This window comes from Anolis sagrei, chromosome 1 (genome assembly GCF_037176765.1).
Source record: "Anolis sagrei isolate rAnoSag1 chromosome 1, rAnoSag1.mat, whole genome shotgun sequence".
Lineage (NCBI taxonomy): Eukaryota > Metazoa > Chordata > Lepidosauria > Squamata > Dactyloidae > Anolis > Anolis sagrei.
In genome coordinates this window covers 323,931,219-323,946,502 of record NC_090021.1, presented here as the reverse complement: position 1 = coordinate 323,946,502, position 15,284 = coordinate 323,931,219, and the positions used below count along the sequence as shown (strand labels likewise).

Here is a 15,284-nt window from a genome sequence, read left to right as displayed (position 1 = left end):
GCCTGTTAGGGTCACAGGTTTTTAAAATGGATGGATTTGTTAATATGTTACTGTTTAATTGGAAGTTATTATTCCAGCTTTAAGGTACTAATGAAAAGACTTGTGGAACTTGGGAACTCACTTGAGGCAGATATCTTCATGCTCAGTAATTCTGCACATTTTGTCTTATGAGAGTTGGATCCAATAAGCTGTTAATTTGAGTTTGGAGATCATGGCAAAGTTGTTTCCCAAAAAGGGCTTGAGATCACTAGAAGAGCAAAAGTTCTCACCTGCTACAGTGCTCCATACATCACTCCTGATGAAATGCAGACTTTGATAGAAAAAAAAAGATAACCCTCACTTTGTCTAAGCATGGGACAAAGGCAAAGCTTTTCCATTCAAAAGAAAAAGCAGGAGTGCCAAGTCCTAGGCTTAACAAGAGGGTATTAAAAGAAAGGTAAGGAAACCTTTATGTGGTAACATAGAGACTGCAAAGAACAAAGCAGGACAAGACCAGCACAAGTCTCCTTAAATCCTCAAATTAAAGACATGATACTAATGCATTATCAGGGATGGGCAACTTTAGCAGGTCTAGGGAACAATTCTGACTCAAGACACATTGTAGGCTGTTTCTGAAGTTGGGTGCCTTTCAATTGTTTCTGACCTATGGTGACTATAAGGCAAACCTATCACAGGGTTTTCTTGGCAAGATTTATTTGGAAGAGGTTCGCCATTGCTTCATCTGAGGCTGAGAGTGTGACTTGCCCAAGGTCACCCAAGGAGCTTCATGTTCAAGTAGAGATTCGAACCCCAGCCTATAAAATTGTAAGCCAATGCTAAAACCACTCCATGATGCCAGTTCCCTTGCTGTGGGCCATATATCTGTCAATATATACCAGTGGTTCCCAACCTATGGTCCATGGACCACCAGTGACCTGCAAGAACAAAAATATGGTCCATGGCTTCACCATTACTACACCATTGCCTCAAAACCACGTGACAATGAGAGCAACTGGTCTTGCAAAACCCTCTTATAGTGCCAAGGCAATGGAGATGTCAGGAGGGGAGAGGCTGACTATCCATGGAAGATTATTACTACTACTGTCAGAGTTTTATATCAATTGAGTCATTTCTTAAGTGAAAAAGTGAGTAAGTATTTGTAAGGACCATGTCCAAGCATTGCATAGAGAGCAACTGTTAAGCCACCCGTGATAGATTAGATGCTACGAATTGGGACTAAGCATTGTGTGTTGTAGAGAAGAAAATGAGTAATGAAAATGCAGAGAATGCTAGAGTAATGAAGAGATGAGTGCAAGAGCAAGAGGAAGAGATTGCTGAAGAGGCTGAAGAAAGGTTTGCTGGAGGATTGAGGATTGAAACTATTTTTGCGACTATTGTATATAAACATTTCTTTATTGGAAGACAGTTTGTTTTCTGATGGTTGTTCTCCTTGGGCAATGGGGCACAGCTTCTGCAAAGGGGGTTTGGATGCTTGGAATCAACCCCAACTTGAAAGCAGTGACACGATAGCTGCGACAACTACCACATCAGCTCTAAATGATTAAATATGGATGAGCAGATGGTGACTACTGGATGACATATGTTCTGTATCAGAAACTAGAGCTGATGTGGTCCATCCAATGCAGTTTTCTGAATCAACGCGCCAAATAACCAAACTGAATCTAAAGTTGATCAAAAACTGATTCACAACCCTTTTAGTATTAATGTTGGAGGGTGTCCTTGGTCAAAAAAAGGTTGGGAACCACTGATAGATTAGAACTCTCCTACCTTATTTCCCTTATAGTTTCTTGACTTCTGTATTTTACCCCTGTTACATAAGGCCTGCCGGGCTCAAAATAGCCAGAGGGGAGAAAAACAGCCATCAGCATAATTCTGCTCCTCCTCTGGGTTTGACATTTAGCAGTGTTAGTTAAAATAAAATCTTATTACCCCTCCACAGCACAAAGCTTGTTGGATCACAGGGGCTGCAGTGCTTAGTGCCTCAGCTGTTGGTTTTGATCTAAATAAGCGCAGGGGCCTTTAGAACACGGAATCACATATCACCTGCTCTGAGTTGCATAAGTGGGCAGCAAACCTACTATCTAGAGACGCCCTCCTGAGGCAACATTTCTAGTTTCTTCTCTCCCTCGTGTGCGTATCCATCCCTCACATCAAAACTGATGCTCATTGTTCATTCACAGATAACAAACTTTCAGCTTGCTAACACATTGTCACAGCTCGTTTGGCTTTCTTTTTGAAGGGCCAAAATATAATGGCACAAAGTTAATCAAGTCAAATGCTCAACTTCAGGGCTCAGTGCGCAAAGAATAGGCTGTGTAGAGCTGAAGTCTAACTAATATAATATTACTTCAACAGAAGCTATCTGATCTTGAATTTATTATCCAAAGGGCAAAATTATATTTTAAAGCAGAACACACACACACATACACAAAGATAAAGATTAACAGAGAGAAGAGGAAATAGAGATGAAGTGTTGACATTTCGGCTGCATCTGTGGCTGGCAACTTCAGAGAATCTGAAGATGCTAGCCACAGATGTGGGCAAAATGTCAGGAGAAAATGCTGCTAAAACACAGCACATAGCCCAGAAACCACACAACACTCCAGTTATTCTGGCTGTGAAAGCCTTCGATAATACACAGAAATAGACATGATTGACATCATTTCGTTTTTATTTTTACAAGCTATATCTAACAGTCGGAGCCCTGCATATGGAGCAGTGGGTTAAACTGCTGAACTTGCTGAATGAAAGGTTGACGGTTCGAATCCGGGGAGCAGGGTGAGCTCCTGCTGTTAGCCCATTTCTGCCAACCTAGCAGTTCGAAAACATGCAAATGTGAGTAGATCAATAAATACCGCTTCTGCTGGAAGGGAACAGCGCTCTATGCAGTCATGCTGGCCACATGACCTTGGAGGTGTCTATAGACAACACCAGCTCTTCGGCTTAGAAATGGAGATGAGCACCACCTCCAGAGCTGGACACGACTAGACTTAATGTCAAAAGGAAACCTTTACCTTTACTATCTAACAGTCATCTACAGAAAATAGTGGGCATGGCATACTGCTACTGGTTCCTCCTATTTGTTATCTCTTGTTTAATCACCACTTACCTGCATGAAAAGTCACCAGGAAGTGGCAGATCCTATCAACCTGTAATTATCATTACAGTACTGCTTGCTATTTGCACTGTAGCGCAAGGTTAAGTAACATCACCCTAAAGTGATGCCCCTCTGGGGGCTGTATCCTTCCCTCCATGTTCTCCAGTTCTCCTGTTGGATGTCCAACAGCCTTTCACTGCTAGAACATTATCTACAAGAGAGGAGATTCCATCTGAACATTAGGAAGAACTTCCTGACTGTGAGAGCCGTTCAGCAGTGGAACTCTCTGCCCCAGAGTGTGGTGGAGGCTCCTTCTTTGGAAGCTTTTAAGCAGAGGCTGGATGGCCATCTGTCAGGGGTGATTTGAATGCAATATTCCTGCTTCTTGGCAGGGGGTTGGACTGGATGGCCCATGAGGTCGCTTCCAACTCTTTGATTCTATGATTCTAATAATAACAATAATAAGAACAACAACAACAACAACTTTATTCCTATACCCTGCCACCATTGGGCAGCTTACAGATGGCACAAAGTGCATAAAAACAAACATAAAAGTAAACGAAATATAAAATACAAAAAAAAACACATAAAGAAACATCAATTCAGACTCAATCAAGCTGCGATCCTCTAACCGTGGTGGTAGGCACCATGGCCAGGCTGTAAATATTGGAATAAAATAAGTGCCAGCTACTGTAATGGAGAGTTATTGCAGTTATTGCAAATTGTGATCACTTTCTTTCATTGAGAAAGACTGGTCACATAGAACTGATCGCCTCCAATTCTCTGTGAGCAACATGATCAAAAAATGTAATACTGATTTAAATTTCTCCTCTAATGCTTTAGCACTGGACTCCAAACACTAGAATAAGAAATGTGTTCTAACTTCAACCAGTTATACTGTATAAGGTGCACGTGTCAACACTTAAGTTGGCAACTTTTATAAGATGGTGCTAGAAAATACTTACCTAACTGAGAAAGGTCCAGTTTGGTCCAGTGCATCCCACTTGGACAATTTGGTGAAAGTGTCCTTATGAAGACTTGTCCCAGACTATCTAAGCTCCATATGGCATCCTGACAGGCAGAATAGTATATGATTTCACTATCAGTGGGAAGCTGAACAGTTGAAGGATGGAATTGAGGGTTTTGATCGCTGACGCAGAAGAGATCCTTGTTACTCTGGCACAGCCACAGAAAACTTCCTGCAGGAAACATAAAACATTCATTGCAAAATCTCTTCTTCTCCAGAATGCTCCTTCTTTCACAAAAATAATGCATTATCCCTGCATTTTTTTCAAATTCCATTAAAAAAAAAAACCTAGTGTTTAATATACAGTAATTAATAATTACTAATATTGTGATACTCCAGGCCAGGAAACATCTCTGTACTTAACCACCTCACGCAAGTCCAGGTTAAATCAGCAAAGCAATTTGTAGATGATTATATAAAAAGCAAACAGCAAAAATAATAAAAACTTCAAAGTCCAAACGTATCAATAATCCATAAGGTTTCAGGTGTAAGAATAATCAAGAGCATCCAGAACAGGAACACAAGAAAACCCGAGAAACATAAAATCCAATATAGAAATACAGGGATAATCTCTGGTACTTAAAATCAAGAACATGAACTGCTGGGCAAAACTACCGGCCTCTATAATTTATCCAAAAAATCGTGAATCTCACATGAGATTCAGATATGGGTCTCTTTTCTAATAAGCACTATGACCTTCATATTCTTTCTTGATCAGTCTGAAGTCTACTAAAACTAGGTCTCCTATCAACAAACTTATTACCATTATCTTGCAGCTCATTACTTTCGGCACTTGGAGTTTCTGCCTCTGAACTCCTTTCCCTAGAGATCAGCTCCACTGCATCCTCTGGAATGTGGCCTTGACTAACTGGAGACACAGACTGCTCAGATTCAGGACTTAAAATCTCAGGCCCAGAATCCCCATTAAAAGTAATACCAGATACCACCATGGGTTGAACTACAACAATTTCTATAGTGCATCTCATATACACTGTCTTCTCAAACCTTAGAGGAAGCTTGTAAGTTAAATCAGTATTATCCTTAAATTCACAATAGGAAGCTGAGGTTAAAATACATCGCTTCTCATTTTCCATTGTAAATCGACCACATGGCTCTGGAAACCCACAAGCAAAACATAAGCAAAACACTTCTGTCTTGTTGCTGGGATAGCTGAAATGACCCCTGTTTCTTTTATCACATTTTGTCACAGTTAAGAATAGAAACTACTAATTGAGGCAGGGCCTGCTCGATTCTATATTTTATTTATTTATTTATTTACTACATTTATATGCCGCCCTTCTCACCCCCAAAGGGGACTCAGAGCAGCTTACAAGTTATAATTGTTTCTCATTTGTGTGCTATTTTTTAGGACTTCAATCTGGTCTTGATCTTATACAATAGAGACACAATTAGTCATTCATCAGGTGTTGCTATGGCTGGGCAGCCAGGCTGTTGAGGTTGGTGGGGACGAGGAGCAGGACCTTCTCAGTGGTGGCACCTCACCTGTGGAACTCACTCCCGGGGGGAAATTAGGGCATCAACATCCCTCCTCTCCTTCAGGAGGAAGGTAAAGACGTGGTTGTGGGACCAGGCCTTCGGGCAATCTGACAACTAGATATGGACAACCAGATGGATAGGACTGACAGGACTGACAATTGTGGAATTGGAATTTGAACTATGAGATTGCGAAACACTGACCGTCAATGAGGAGAAATGGTTTGTATTGGTTTTATTGCTTTTACTGATTTTATGGTTGTTTTTGCCTTGCAAGAACTGTTGTTTCTGTTCATTGATATTATTTCTAGAATTGCTGTTTTCTGTTAATTGATGTTATTTTGTCTTATTGTTGTTATGTGATGCGGGCATCAAATTGTGCCTTGCTTTTGTAAGCCGCCCTGAGTCCCCTTTGGGGTGAGAAGGGCGGGGTAGAAGCAACCGAAATAATAACTAATAATAATAAATTGAAGCACTCTCACCGCGAGGCTGTGGGGGCCATGGAGGTGCCCTGCCCAGGAGCTGTAAGGCAGCAGGGCTTTCTTTTCTGTCTGCTATACTGTTTTAATTTAGACTTGAATATATATATACACACACACACACATATATATATACATATATATATACATACACACACACACACGCATACACATACACACACACACATCAGCATTGTCAAATGAATAAATCAACATGTCTGCAAACAAGACATGCATCTTTTTTCACTTAGCAGAAATGCTCCATAAATTCAGAGAGCATTTGCCATAAAACACACTTTACCTTCTTTTGTTGGAGATGCAGAAGCCAACACAAAAGCCCATTTCGTGGCTGAAGCAGTACCACGTGGCACAACATTATTCCAGTAAGTACCTGGGGAATGAAACAAGAATCAAATCAATGTGCTCAATGCAGTCTACTTTATTTATTTCATTTCTATCTTTCTTCCTCCTTGCACAGGACCTAAAGCGGTTTATATTCAATTAAAACAAAGTGCAGGTAAAAAACAAAAACCTATTAGTACAAAAGTTAAAAAAACACTTGAACAAACACAGAGTTAGAATCATTTAAAGTATACTAATCATACAAAAGCATGATCCTATTGGATGTTTCTAAGATGGGGGATTCAAGTTACATTCTTCCATTTGGATCACATGATGAAAATGATTATGGAATGATGGAAAAGTTTCTATTCACAGTTATACTTATTTAAAAAAAAAACACCATATTATACAGAACCTAGTTTGAATAACACTTACGACCATATAACAGCCCTATATCCCTGAATATCAAGGCAGGAAATCCCACAATATCTGAGCGTGGACTCAGATAACCCAGTTCAAAGCAGATATTGTGGGATTTTCTGCCTTGATATTCTGGGATATAGGGCTGTTGTATGGTTGTAAGTGTTATTAAAACTAGATTCTGTATAATATGGTGTTTTTTTAAATAAGTATAACTGTGAATGGAAACTTTTCCATCATTCCATAATCATTTTCATCATGTGATCCAGATGGAAGAATGTAACTTGAATCCCCCATCTTAGAAACACCCAATAGGACCATGCTTTTGTATGTTTAGTATACTTTAAATGATTCTAACTCTGTGTTTGTTCAAGTGTTTTTTTTAACTTCAATTATATTTCCATTTTATGTGTGACAGTTTAAACCTGACAGACAAAACATAATTATGACTTGGAATAAAAGTGTGGCAACTTTATCTATATATCAGCACAACTGGAGTTCACAGCTCCGATTTAAACATGAAAGCATTTCTTATTGATGTCAGAACAGCAACTCAGTTCCCTGGAACTTGTCTCGCACAAGCTGTTGAAACAAATGGCTTTTGAGTACCAATAAGTACTCCAGCAACTCTGCTGGGAGCTGTATTTGTCGTGCACTGAAATAAATTGTTATTGAGTACAGCTTCCATTAAAAAATACCACTCAAGAACCATCATCACTTATTGTTAGTGTAGCCTGGGCAAAATAACATCATGGATAGCTGCATATCAGAGAGGAAATCTTCTCTAGCTATAGCAACCCAAGAAAGTGGGGAGAATGGGAGCAGCAACTTAGAAGCAGCCCATGCAATCCAGTCAGGGGGTTCTGCATTTCCAAGATGTTGGATATGGAATTATTTCTTTATTTCTTTGCATGGGTGCAAAATAAGACTCAAGTATGCATAGGAAGACCACCTGATCACAAAATAGCACATAGGAGACAGCATTTTGCTACATGACTGCAGCCAGGGTGTAAATGTTATGGGAGCTGTAGTTAGTTTTCTAGAAAGTACCAGGTGGGTACTGAATGAGAGGAGGGAGCATTTATGCACTTTGGCGTGTGGAGAGGGGAAGGATTAGGACATTTTAACCCATTGGTACGCTGGCTAACCCACTTGTATTTTATGGCTGCTACAATACATCTTAAATGAATACTGGTGTTGGCCATTTTAAAATCATTTTAATGTAATTGTATCATAATTGCTTTTAGGGTAGATGCTGTAATGTTTTACTCATGTTTTAGTTTATGATGTCTTATTGGATTGTTTTCTATAATTTTCAACTCAATGCTTAATTCTTTGTTATAAGTTTACTGTTGTTTCTGTGAATTATCGTGTATAATTTTAATGTGTTTGTATTCATTTGAGGCACTATTTATTTATTTATTTATTTACCTTGTTTGATACCTAGCCTTTCTTTACCCTGAAGGGGACTCAATGAGGCTTACATATGGCAATTATTCAATGCCTTGGAACATACACAACATTAAGCTTAAAATCAATTGAATTAAAAACATTAAAATATTTAAAAGCATTACATTCAGTGTTAAATCATGCCTTCCAAAAATCATAATCCAAGGCTGTTCCATAATCTGGGTTGTTATAGGGTTTTTTCGGGCTATATGGCCATATTCTAGAGGCATTCTCTCCTGACGTTGCCTCTAGAACATGGCCATATAGCCCGAAAAACCCTACAACAACCCAGTGATTCCGGCCATGAAGGCCTTCGACAATACATCGTTCCGTAATCATTGCACATATTCCAGTCTATTATTGCACCACACTATTCTTCAAATCCCAGATCTCAGAGCCTGGTTTTGACTTTTCTTCTAAAGCCTGGGAGGGGGCTGATCAAATGTCACTGGGGAGGGAGTTCCACAGCCAAGGGGCCACCAATGGAAAGGCCCTGTATCTCATTCCCACCAGACATACTTGCGAGGGTGGTTGGACTGAGAGCATAGCCTCCCTAGATGATCTTAATTTCTGAGGTGGTTCATACAGGAAGATACGTTTGGACAGGTAAGCTGGGCTGGAACGATTTAGGGCATTGAATGTTTGTCTTTTGCTTTGTGTCTGTAAACTGCCCTGAGTCCCTTCGAGGAGAGAGAGTGGTCTAGAAAAAATAATTATAATAAATTATTATTATTATTATTATTATTATTATTATTATAGTATGGAGAAGAGGAAGATCATTAATACTAAGAAGGAAAAGACCATATTTTGCCAATGGCAATGGAAAACTTCTTTTGAGATATTAGGCAGAAAAAGGAGCATATGCATCTTCAGACTTGTAGTATTGAACTCAGAAATAATGATGAAAAAACTTATTCTGATCTTATAAGAATTTCAAAAAGTTGTTTTCTCACTGGCCATCCGAAGGGGCATTTAAACACTTCAATTGCCCACATGAGACCACAGATTCAAGGGAAGAAAATAGGGCATTAACTTTAACACAAGATTTCTATATCTGAAAAATGATGTTGCAAATAACAAGATTATTTCCTTGCAGTTCACAGTTGTCCAAAGTCCTTTCATTGTCTGAGGCAGAGCAGCAAATGATGTCTTCCATTGACCTAGGTCAAGATGTATCCTACAACCAATTTCTTTTGAGATGAAAGGCAGAAAAATCTAACAAGCATTCATTTCACAGCCAAGAGTAAAAATAAAATACTCCTAAAGTATATAATGTACACAATTTGCTGTACTTCCATGACATCAAAGAGGTTATTGCTTTATTCTGTCTAAATCTAAAGATAGTCCTGATGCTAAATACTCTAATAGATTTCAATAAAAGACTGCCACTGAATAGCCTTCTGTCTTGAGACATTTTGAATCATGTTATGCTACAGTATGCAGGACATTTTTATCAAAGGGTAAGTCTTTAACAGCTGCAATCCAACATCCCATAAGTATAGCGTAAATATCTGCAAGAGAAGATTAGTTATGGCAAGACAAGGCCACTCCCATGGAACCACATTGTGCAATGCATTGTGCACAAACACATGAATGCCCAAATCCACTTCTATTGCTGTCAGAAAAACACTCCCATTCTCTATACTATTATTTGTCCTGTGTGCATAATGTGAATAATTGCCCTGCATGCACAGTGTGACTTTTGCAGTGCCAATTGTGTTTAAGTTTAAGTACAGGCCAAGGTCTTTAGGCACTGCACCCGGTGTGCCGACCACCTTGACTGGCTTGTACCAGAGTCTTTGCAGTTTGATCTTTAAATCCTCATATCTTGACTGGCTTGTACCAGAGTCTTTGCAGTTCGATCTTTAAATCCTCATATCGTGTCAGCTTTTCCGGTTGTTTCTCTTCAATCCTGCCGTCACCTGGGATTGCAACATCAACAATCCATACTTTGTTTTTTAACACCATCATGGGGTCAGAGGAGTATTGTGCTCCAAAACTCTGTCTGAATTCGGAAGTCCCAGAGTAGCTTGACGTGTTCATTTTCTGTAACTTTTTCAGGCTTGTGATCCCACTAGTTCTTTGTCGCAGGCAGATGGTATTTATGGCACAAGTTCCAATGAATCATCTGAGCAACAGTGTTATGCCTCTGCTTGTAGTCTGTCTGCACGATCTTCTTGCAGCAGCTGAGGATGTGATCTTCATCTGCTTCCTTGCAGTCTACATTTGGGATCTGTCGTTGACTTTTCAATTCTGGCTTTGGTGGCACTGGTTCTAATGACTTGTTCTTGGGCTGCCAGAATTAGTGTTGTTGTTGTTGTTGTTGTTGTTGTTGTTATTATTACAGTTAAATGTGCAAAAGCCATTCAATCTTGACATTGCAAGGAAAAGAAATATGGTCCTACCTATGAGACTTCCCTTTGCTACATGGAACTCATTCTTCCCAGATGAGATCCAGACACCGCTGCTGTTGACTGCAAGGAGGCTTGGCTGGCACTGCAGTGGCTGAGACCAGAAAGCCATCCGGAGCTTGTCTGCTACTTTCTCGACAGGGGCCTGGGCTGCTGTGGCTACTGTTTGCGTTGCCTGGAGTATAGTCTGGAAAAGGCTGCTCTGGTCAAACACAACATAATCTGTGATGCTTACCTAAGGGAGAAATATGTAAGAACCAGTTCAGATGAAAAGAATATTAATATTTTCCTTGCTGAATCAGACTAATAGTCTATCCATTCCAAACTAGTACCCCCAATATATGTTGCAATACAGCTCCCAGAATTCCCTAGTCAGTTATAGTCAGCAGCAAGCAGTATCAATGACCATGTTAGCTAGTGGATTCTGGGAGTTGTAGTTCTACAGATTTAGGGAAAACTGGACTACCCCAGCATTCCCATTCGAACAACAGTGAATCTTATGCCACTGAAGTCCTGTGGAGACATAGAAAGACAACAGGATTAACTCTCCAATGAAAATCAGCAGGACTTTTTTGGACAGGAGTTGAAGGTTGTCACAGATGTTGTTTTGAAGAGAAAGAATTTTCAAAACTATATTTTGAATAATTTTAATGTCATCAAAGCATTTCAGCCTTGTTTTCTTCACTCTCAGAAACTCACACAGTACTTCCCTCAATCATGTTTCCAGCTGAAAAAGAATCTTAAAATTATTCCACAGAGGGAAACATCAGAATGATTGGTAACGATATTACATGGATTGTTGCCCAAGGACCAAAAACAAAGTGTACAGTACCGAGTAATGATTATAGACATTTTAAAGCCATATTTCTGTAAAATCCTTTCAAGGATCCTTGCAAAAAAAAAACAACAACCCACAGGTAAGCCAGAATTAATGAACAAATGAAGTGCTTAAAACTGCCTGAGTATCAAAGGCTAGATGAAAATACAGGTATTGGAAAAGACGACACCTCTCCAATCTGATAATAAAACACAAATTGACTGATAGTTACTGTCTATACCAGGGCATAAGCAAACTTCAGTCCTCCAGGTTTTTTGGACTTCAACTTCTACAATTCCTTACAGCTGGTAAGATGGCTGGAATTTCTAAGAGTATTAGTCCAAAATACCTCGGGAGCCAAAGTTTGCTTGTGCCTGGTATGTCATGTATAAGTCAACTTTATGTGTAAGTTGCGGGCAGATTTGGCGTCAAAATTGTGGATTTTGATATGACCTGTGAATAAGTTGAAGGCCATTTCATGGAGACAGAAATGGCAATAATAATAACAATTAATAATAACAATAACAATAATAACAACTTTATTTATATCCCGTCACCATCTCCCAAAAGGGACTCGGGGCGGCTTACAAGCATCAATGTCACCTCAAGAGGCCAGTAGCCCTGGCTGCCACTGCCATTTTCCTGCCCAAGAAAACCAGAAACAGTACAACGGCAGAAAGAGTAAAGTAGGCCAGTGTTTCCTTTTAGGTTCTCCCTGAATATACTAAGTTCTTGCCTTTCACCATTCTACTCAGCAAAGGGTATGGTACTCTTTTTTCAATGTGCCTTCAATGATTGAATGTAGGACACTCCCTGACCAAAATGACCTCAGAAGCACTTTATTTTATGGTTCATGCAATTAAAGCCTTCCTCATTCCCGGTTTCCCCTTCATGACAATTTTACATTGCCTATCTCTCATTGTTTTTAATAAATTTAAATTTTTATTTTTGAATTGGCCCTGCCCAGTGAAATTCCTTGTGTTTTGATGTTTTGATTTTATATTGCTGTGTTGTCTATTATATTGGTTTTTGCATTTTATGTTTTTGTGTAATACTGTGTTTATTTTATTGATGGGCTTGGCCTCATGTAAGCTGCTCTGAGTCCCCCTTGGGGAGATGGGAGCGGGGTATGAATAAAGTTTTATTATTATATTATTATTGATAAGGTTTATGGAGCAGTACTCACACTGATTCATTAATAGGTTAACCCAGGTCTTTTTGGGAAGGACGACGACTATAATTTCTAGATTTATACATGAGTCTATAGAGTAACAGTATTCTCCATCATTCTTCAAGACAGTAAGCTACATACTATGATACAGGATGAATGCCTTAACATAGTTCCCCCTCTCCCCCAATACACTTTTGCTAAGGGCCCTTCCACACAGCCCTATATCCCAGAATATCAAGGCAGAATAACCCACAATATCTGCTTTGAGCTGGAATATCCGAGTCCACAGTGCCATGTATCCCAGTTCAAAGCAGATAATGTGGGATTTTATTCAGCTGTGTGGAAGGGGCCTGAGGTAGCTTCCGATTGGAGGCAGCTCTCTAAGTTTCAGGTAGATGCCTTTCCCAAAGACACTTCCTGAGATCCTCTGGTGAAAAATACACCCATGAGATTGTGCATGCAAAACACATGCTTCATTAAAAAGCTAAGGATCCTCTGCATTGACTGAAGGTAGAACAAGTTATGCCTACTTGCCACCAGTGGTTATCATCCCCTTGTGGTTTCTTGGAAGCAACACCTGTCCTGAACCACAGGTTTCCATGGATGTCTAAAATCCATATGGTCTGCTGATCTCCAAGAGTCACACACATGGGCTCTAGAGCTTGCATTTCACTGTGGGGCAAAAAGAACAAATTCATATCAGCTTAACATGCAAACATGTCTTCTTTAAAAATTAGTGCATGAAGTAGTTAATTTTCCTTATCTACTTATATAAAGACAATAAATTGAAAGCAAAACTATTAAGTATAATTTCATGTTTTGGTCACTGGACATGCCTCAGTTATTGAGTCTACTGAAAGGGAACAAAAACAATTAAGTTATGATAAATCATACGTATGGGACAGGTGTGAATAACTATTGCTCAATTATGCCACTGCCTGTCTCAGAAGTTACCAAGAAAATACTATGGGATCACCAGGCTTAAAAAGCATGTCAAACGTTCTAAAACAAATAAAATATCAATGCCAATCCAGCCAGTTTTAATAATGACCTGTTTATTTATTTATTTATCTGCCACATTTATATTCTGCTATTCTCAACCCCAAAAGACTGCTCTGAGGGGACTCAGAGCAGCCTTACAAAGGCAACAATTTATATATTAATACATCAGTAAATAAACAAAAACGTGAAAGCCAAACCATTAATAGCATTAAAACAACAATTAAAATCACATGATCCAAATCTTATTCCAGGGCTGGTCCGAGTCATCATTATATTAATTTGTGGTCTCATATTGCACTACTCCCGTTACTGGCCAAAAGCCTGATCCAAGAGTCATGTTTTCTGTTTTTTTCCTGAGGGTCAGAAGGGATGGGGCAGATCTAATTTCACTGGGGAGGGAGTTCCACAGGCGAGGGGCCACCAGTCGTGCTTGCGAGGGGGTGGGACCGAGAGCAGGGCCTCCCTGATGATCTTAACCTCTGAGGTGGATCATAGAAGGAGATAAATTCAGACACGTAAGCTGGGCCAGAACCATGTAGGGCTTTATAGTCAGCACTTTGAATTGTGCTCAGAAGCAGACTGGCATAACAGGGGAGTTATGTATCAATCTGTGTTCTGAGTATTTTAATATGTATTTTATAGAAGTATGTTTTAATATAAAATTATTATTAATTTGATAAAGAATTACCAGTACAATCAACCATGCAATCTTTATCACTATTCTTGACAATGAAAATGAATGCAAACATACTCAATTTGTATAGTTCACTTATGAATCAGAGTTTGCTTTGGGCAGGAGGGGGGACAGAATCTGTATTTGCCTGGATGTGGGTGAGACCATATTTAATTCACTTATTTATTTCAGAACACAGCACACGCACAGCCCCGATTATGATCATATAAATTAAAGAAACATTTAAAAGCTGCTCATTGTAATGTGGTCACAGAAATACCCAGCTGCATTAAGCTCATCTCAGGATTGTGCAACACTAAATGTCAACTGGCATAACTTCCAGTGTTGCTCCACTGACACAGTGGTATTTTCTCCTTTTGTGTGCAATTTCAAAACTGATGAAACTTACTGTGGTGATTTGGAAAGCGACCTTCTCACATGATACACTATGCTCTCTATAAACAAGTGCAAGTTCAAACTAAGATGATGAAAAACCCAACCATTGCAAAACCATGAGGAACTATTACAGAACATCCCTATTGATTAAACACTGCTTACCTGATAATATCACATTTCCATTGCTCTCCTTCAGGGCAGAAGCCGCTCACACCTTCACGGAACAGAAGTGCTCGTTGCTCGGTCAGTGCCCAGACGACATTATTCCTGGCTGCCACTTGCGATAGTGGATATGGACAATCCACCTTTACTGCTCTGGCACAGGGACGATCCACACTCAGGCCTTCAAGGAAAATACAGAGCAGTATTATTTGCATCACTTTGTCCGTTTTTCTTATTACTGAAATGCTTTCTTTCAAGGTTCATTTCAAAACATACAGTATATACTCATGTATAAAGCTAGAATTATCATACGGAAGTATTTTACTATCCATAAGAAATTACAT

The 15,284-nt window shown here is 39.4% G+C and overlaps 1 protein-coding gene across 2 annotated transcripts in view; it reads right to left on the bottom strand.

Moving 5' to 3' along the window:
- TECPR2 (tectonin beta-propeller repeat containing 2) overlaps positions 1-15,284 on the bottom strand; it is a 66,600-nt gene that overhangs the window by 20,891 nt on the left and 30,425 nt on the right. For both annotated transcript variants that reach the window (XM_060755154.2, XM_060755158.2), the window contains exons 12-16: positions 14,941-15,121; positions 13,238-13,379; positions 10,714-10,954; positions 6,399-6,488; positions 4,063-4,296 (exon numbers count right to left, since the gene is read on the bottom strand). In XM_060755154.2, coding sequence (XP_060611137.2) covers positions 4,063-4,296; positions 6,399-6,488; positions 10,714-10,954; positions 13,238-13,379; positions 14,941-15,121 — 888 coding nt within the window. The remainder of the gene's footprint in view (positions 1-4,062; positions 4,297-6,398; positions 6,489-10,713; positions 10,955-13,237; positions 13,380-14,940; positions 15,122-15,284) is intronic.